Source organism: Opisthocomus hoazin, chromosome 4, assembly GCF_030867145.1.
Source record: "Opisthocomus hoazin isolate bOpiHoa1 chromosome 4, bOpiHoa1.hap1, whole genome shotgun sequence".
In the NCBI taxonomy this organism is placed as follows: domain Eukaryota; kingdom Metazoa; phylum Chordata; class Aves; order Opisthocomiformes; family Opisthocomidae; genus Opisthocomus; species Opisthocomus hoazin.
The window spans coordinates 76,861,641-76,867,901 of NC_134417.1; the positions used below are offsets into that span (position 1 = coordinate 76,861,641).

Here is a 6,261-nt window from a genome sequence, read left to right on the forward strand (position 1 = left end):
TTTCCTCCTTTCTCTTTCAGGGGAGGAATGTCTCTGTCACCAGGTGTTGTGACCCGGCCCGTCTGTAAGGACTCGCAAAAGCATTTCAAATTAAAGTTCTGAAGCCGTTCTTGCCGTTGGCTTGCGAGCTGCCCATCAGCGCGCAGCCTGAACGCCGGCTGCCGACCCGAATCTTCGAAGCGCTCTGCCCATGAGTGGGAAACCGTCGGTGTGCAGACGCGGTGCAAATCAGGGACGAAATCAATTAGCAAAACGTAATGAGAAAAGAAAGGAGAACACGAAGCTGGCGGGGGCTGGCGCGGGCCGGGGGAGGGCTCAGCCCCGGTTCGCTTCGGCCCCGCCGCTCACCACGCAGCACGGGGACTGATCCGCGGGGTCTCCGCGGACCCCCGCAGCTAACGCGGCGAGCGAGGGCGCTCCGTGCCGCCTCGGCCGAGCCCCAGGGCGCGGCGCAGGGCCCGCCGTCCGACCGCGCAGGGCCCGCCCGCAGCCGGCCCGCCCGGACCCGCCGCCGCCGCCTCAGCCGGAGCCGCCGCCGCCGCCGCCCGGGGGCGCCGCGGGCGGGAGCGCGCGTCACGCCGCCAGCCCGGTCCCGCCGCCGCCCTGCCCGCGGCGCGCCCCGCCCGCCTCCGAGCGGCGCGGCCAATGGGGCGGGGCGGGGCGGGGCAGGGGGCGGGGCGCGGCGGCCCGGCCCGCGCCCGGCGCCGCCGGTATTTACGGGGCGGGAGGAGCCGGCGCCGTGTCAGTGAGGCAGCGCAGTGGGTGTTGCTGCTCCTGCCGGGCGCCGGGCCGCCTCCGCCGGCGCGGGGAGCCGCGGCTGTGTCCCCCACACCCTCCGCAGCGGTGGCCGCGCAACGGCTCTGCCCGCGGACGAGCGGCTCCTCGGCGCGCCGGCGGGGCGGCGGCGGCGGCGGCTCGGCCGTGCCTGCGCTGCGGGACTGTGGCGAGCGGCGCCGCGCCGCGGGTCGGGCGGGCGGGTAAATGGATCGCCATTCCAGCTACATCTTCATCTGGCTGCAACTGGAGCTGTGCGCCATGGCCGTCCTGCTCACCAGAGGTGAGGCCGCGGCGGGGGAACACGGGGCCGGGGGAGCCCGAGGGGACGCGGGGTCTGCGGGGGCCCGGCGCGCCTGAGGGGAGCCGCGCCTGGGGGTACCGGGGCTTGGTGCCTGAGGAGAGTCGCAGGGGAGCCGCGCCTGGGGGGACGGGGGCCTGGCGCCTGAGGGAAGCGGCGCGCCGGAGGGGAGCCGGAGCCGTTGAGGCTGCGGTGGGGCCGGCGCTGCCTCGGGAGCCCCTCGCCGAGCCTCTGCTGGCAGCGGCGGCGGGGAGCAGCCGGGGCTGCGCGGCCCGGCCCGTCCCATCCCTCCCCGTCCCACCTGGCCGCCGGTGTCGGTCAGCTCGGGCGCGGGGCCCGCGGTTGTCGAAGCGGCTCGCCCCGTCGCTGCCCGCCGCGGGGCCGGGGCCGGGGAGCGCCCTCCCGGGGCAGGGGCCGCCCTCAGGCTGGCGGTAACCGCCCCGCTCCGGGGCGAGGGGTTGAGTTAGCGCGGGGGTGATGGGCGGCGGTATTTATTTATTTTGGAAGGAAGGCTGTAATTAACCCTAAATAACAGCCCTTGCAGCGTGCAGGGGGGAGCCCGCTGGCCCCATCAAAGCGGGCAGAACAGGGAGTGACTGAGTGATGTGAAGTCGCAGATACTGAAACTATGTGCCTGATAATGATATAATTAGGGGATCACAGACTTCTGGCTGCTGCTGACTTCAAAAGCTTTAAGAGAAGCCTGCAGTCTCTCCTGTAGCCATCTTGACTAAAAGCAGACATTTTTCTTTAATAGCTACATACAGTAACAAGAAAGAGGAGGGAACAGAAGGGCATTGTTCACTGTTTCAAAATACTAAATACCCTTTCTGGCCTTTTGCATAGCACAGGAAGAAACTTTATGAATTGACAGAAATACAGTTTTAATACAGTAATACAAAGTCCATTCTGTTTCACCGAAAACGTGGCTTTAATTAAAAAGCGGTTGAATTAACCTGATGACTAGCCTGCCAGATTTTGTTTATAGGATTGTCTTAGGTCAATAAAACGTAGGATTTTAAGCATGATTGTATAAACAGTTGAAGTATGTGTGTTCTTTCACTTTCTTCCCGTGCTCTGCAGAGAGACTCTTGAAAGGACTGTCAGCTCTGGTGCTGTTCCTTGTTTGCGTCGTATTTTTAACTTGTCACGCAGTGAGAAAATGCTGAAAATCATTTTTTTCAGAGAGTGTAGAGGGAAGACCTCACATAGAATGCTTAGAAAATGATTGAGTCTTTTTTCCATGCCACGCTGGATGACAGTGTGTGTGAATTCACGAGAAATTGGGTTACTTGGTCTAAAAGCCCGAGGGAGTTGAACTGGAGACAGTGAGACACTCCATCATTTGGCTTCTATTAAGCAGAGTTATTAAAGAGCAGCAGGAACTTCAAGGCCTGGAGCCTGCAGTGGCATTTTGGGGAAAGTATTAAGGTAGGCTGAGGAGGGGAAGCTAACTTGGTTGGGATAATTTTTAACATCTTTCAGAATACTTTTTAGGTATGGGGTGGTAGGAATCGTCATCAGAAGAGGTGACAGCAGGGAAGCCTATACATTGATTTTTGAGGTGCAGACTGTAGAAGGAAGACACCTGACAATTCCGTTGACTTTGAAAGCCTTAGTGCCACTATGACGGCAAGTACATCAGGCACATTAGTTGTAGTTTTAAGTCCACTGTTCTAAGGATGGCTCCAAAATCTGGCTTCCTCCTAAACCTTGGATGAGTAGCACGTTGAATTACGTTTGAGTTGCAACTTGCCTAGAGAGAGTACATTTTCCCTGCAGCACAGTACATATAATTCGTACCAGAGCAGTTTGGAGAGCACAAAATGAAGAGTTTTATGAAGGGAACTTTTTATCGCTTCCTTCAGAAATTTTTGAGGTTTCCTGAGAGATTTTTTCATAGAGCCGGTAGAGGATTTTCAGTCTAAGTGTTTCCCCTTTTGACCACATGTTGGATTGCATGTGAAATTGGGGAGGGGCAAGGGGGAGCTTTTAGCCTCACAACTTTGCCCTTTTTAATAAATTCACATTTGAGTTGGGAGACATGGACTCTGGCGAGCAGATTAATTATAAACGGCACCGTTTCTGTTTTATAATACTGAGAAAAAAGCCTTTTTGCATGAATGGCTACCTAAAGAATTTCTCTCTTTCTGGAGAAATTACAAATAGTTGCCCAGTTTCACACAGTAAAAACCTTCCTGACTGGGAGACTTAGATGGTAATGGGTCTAGCTAATAGCTTTATAAGGTGTTAGTTAAACCTTTTAAATTTTGGCACAGTACTGAGAGGTAGTAAACAATTCGGCAATTCTGATTTTTATTTGTCACACAAATATTTAAACCTAATATTTTTGTTGTGTGCTTATGCCCTGTTAAAAGAAGCATTACCTTTATAAAAATAGAATGCTGTTCCTGTAGTAATGGTTTAAAACATAGATGTGACTTCCTTATAGGGCTGAAGGTGTGTATTGCTTTTAAAAGTGGGATTTCACTTGAAATGTGGTTTAATGCAACTGCTGACAGCAAGTGGAAGTAGCAATAAAATGGTCTTGTTAGTAATTTACCTTGGAAAAAAGCCACTGTGACCTTCCTCGCCCTCCCCCAATCCCTGTTTTGGTGAAATGTTCTTGCTTTAATTCAAAGGGCTGTAGTACTAGTAATTAAAACAAATGCCCCAAGGCATTTGCAGGAATTAAGGTTACAATGAGGTAGGCACTGTAGAGTGATGGGAAGGAAAAAACCCTGCTCTCATGGATTTACAGTCCAGAGGAGTGCCCCAAAACTGACACTGAGTTCGGTTGTGTGATGCTTGTGGCTAATAAGAATACCCAGTGAGGTGTTGTTAAAGGACTAGATTCTTACCTTTCTTGCACGATTTTTGTTTTTCAGGTGAAATCAGATGCTACTGTGATGCTGCACACTGTGTTGCAACTGGCTATATGTGCAAATCTGAGCTGAGCGCCTGCTTCTCCAGACTGCTTGATCCTCAGAATACACATTCCCCTCTTACTCATGGCTGCTTGGACTCTATCGCAAGCACAGCTGATATCTGCCAAGCCAAACAAGCACAAAACCACTCTGGCACCACCACCATGTCCACATTGGAATGCTGTCATGAAGATATGTGCAATTACAGAGGACTACATGATGTTTTGTCTCCTTCCAGGGGCGATAGTTCAGGTAGGGCAAGGAAGTGTTGGTGAATTCTCTCTTCTGGCCATCAGACTGGTGACAGTCAAAACCTTGTATGCCTTGCTATTGATTTAGTTGTTAGTGCAAGTGGCGATAACAGAGGGAGAAGTGGGTGGCTGGGTGCAGGGGAGCATCTTGGCTGAGTAGCTTTTTTGTCTGTATTAATATTAGAGGTCTGTCTTGCCAACTTGGCGTCGCTTCTAAGAAGCAATGGCAGTGGCGTTCCTAGTTAAATCTGCTATCAGGGTAAGAACTTCAGTGTTAGAAATAGCCTTAGAAACTAATTTTTTTTGTCTGTAGGAGTGTTTTCTGTAGATACTGCAGAGTGCGTAGCTGTAGCTCCTTAAACTTGTCAGTGTGGCGTTTATGGGAGTTGCTTATATATAAACCAGTTGTTGATACTGAAATAATGTTCACATCTTCCCCTTTGCAGGACAAGGGAGCAGATATCAACATGACAGCAGCAGGAATCTCATCACCAAGGTGCAGGAATTGACCTCTTCGAAAGAGTTATGGTTCAGGGCAGCTGTAATAGCTGTTCCTATAGCTGGTGGGCTAATCTTGGTGCTCCTTATCATGCTGGCCTTGCGGATGCTCAGGAGTGAAAATAAGAGACTGCAAGATCAACGACAACAAATGCTTTCTCGTTTGCACTATAGTTTTCATGGACATCATTCGAAAAAAGGGCAGGTGGCAAAATTGGACTTGGAATGCATGGTGCCTGTGACTGGTCATGAGAACTGTTGCATGACCTGTGAGAAAATGAGACATTCAGACCTCAGCAATGATAAAATTCTTTCACTAGTCCACTGGGGAATGTACAGCGGACATGGGAAGCTGGAATTTGTATGACCAATTATTTTTTAATCTGAGCTAAACTTACTCTCTGAACTCTTGAAGGCCTTTGAGTTCTGCTGGACAGGAGCACTTTATCTTAAAACAAAAACTCTCATAAATCATCTTTGAGAAACAAAGGACCTCTGCAGACAGAATCTTGGATATTTCTTCTGAAGGATTCCAAAAGTTGTCTTATTTGCACAGAGTAAAATACACTCAAATGTATTGTTTGCTTTAAAGTTATGAAAGCAGAAAATAGAAGTTGTAAACACTGTCACCAGGGTTATCTGAACTGTAGGGAGCTGAGAACTAAGTTGTTATAATAAACTGTATGCAAGCTCCTATGTTTCCTGACTTATTGTAAAGATTTTTTTTAAATATATATATTTTGTGTGAAACTTGCTTGTGACTTTTTGTTTTGCAAAATGATTCTATTTTTGGGGGGGTGGCAGGAAACAAATCGGGGTAGTATGCATAGTAAGGCCGTGCATGACAATTAGATTCTGAAAGCAAGAGTCCATTTTCCTATTCCGTGAGGGAAATTAGGTGATTATTCCAGAATGAAGGTGTCAGCTTTATTGTCTAATACTGTAAGTAGCAGTGAACCCACATCTTCAATTCTTGGTTACTGCATTTTGCTCATAACCTGGCTGAATTCTTCTGCAGCTTTGTGTGGTAACTATTTCTTCTGTGTTAATGAAGTGCTTCCTCTTTCTGTGCAAAACATGTCAGAAAGTGGCTCCTAATTATTTGTGGCTGACTTTCCTCCCTTGTCTCACCCTGTTTTCTGTGATCTTTTTTCCTTTTGTACCTTTTACTCTCATGTATTTTGAGGGGAGGGGGAAACGGTGACAGAAACCCCCAAACCACAATGCATATTCTGCTTTCTGTTGATAACCCCTCTGGCCGCGGTGGAAAACATCTGCCTTGCTCTCTTACAGTGTAACTCAGTATCACGTGCTGCTACTTTTGTGTGGGACTGAAGAACCAACAGTACTCACTTTAATCTCTGGCTCCTGCTTTATGCTGTTCTCGCATAGGTGGCTTTTCTTCCCTGCCAGTGCACTTAGTTGTTTCTTACTCCTTCAGCTAGTTGGCTTCACTTGGTCACTTTACTTATTCAGTGCCTGGTTACTAAAAACAAATGCTCTGGATTAT

General features: G+C 50.0%; 1 protein-coding gene across 1 annotated transcript; it reads left to right on the forward strand.

The window, feature by feature from the left end:
* The first annotated feature begins 938 nt into the window (after positions 1-938).
* BAMBI (BMP and activin membrane bound inhibitor) lies at positions 939-5,505 on the forward strand. Its single transcript, XM_075419615.1, has 3 exons — positions 939-1,057; positions 3,964-4,254; positions 4,700-5,505. Exons 1-3 carry the CDS (start codon positions 982-984, stop codon positions 5,116-5,118), a joined length of 786 nt encoding a protein of 261 aa, XP_075275730.1. The 5' UTR covers positions 939-981; the 3' UTR covers positions 5,119-5,505.
* Positions 5,506-6,261: the final 756 nt, after the last annotated feature.

Excerpts from the sequence above, each read along its gene's own strand:
- BAMBI (XM_075419615.1), top strand. The coding sequence starts at position 982 with ATGGATCGCCATTCCAGCTACATCTTCATCTGGCTGCAACTGGAGCTG. Across the intron at positions 1,058-3,963 it reads GGCCGTCCTGCTCACCAGAG|GTGAAATCAGATGCTACTGT; the intron begins GTGAGGCCGCGG and ends TTTGTTTTTCAG. Across the intron at positions 4,255-4,699 it reads TTCCAGGGGCGATAGTTCAG|GACAAGGGAGCAGATATCAA; the intron begins GTAGGGCAAGGA and ends TCCCCTTTGCAG.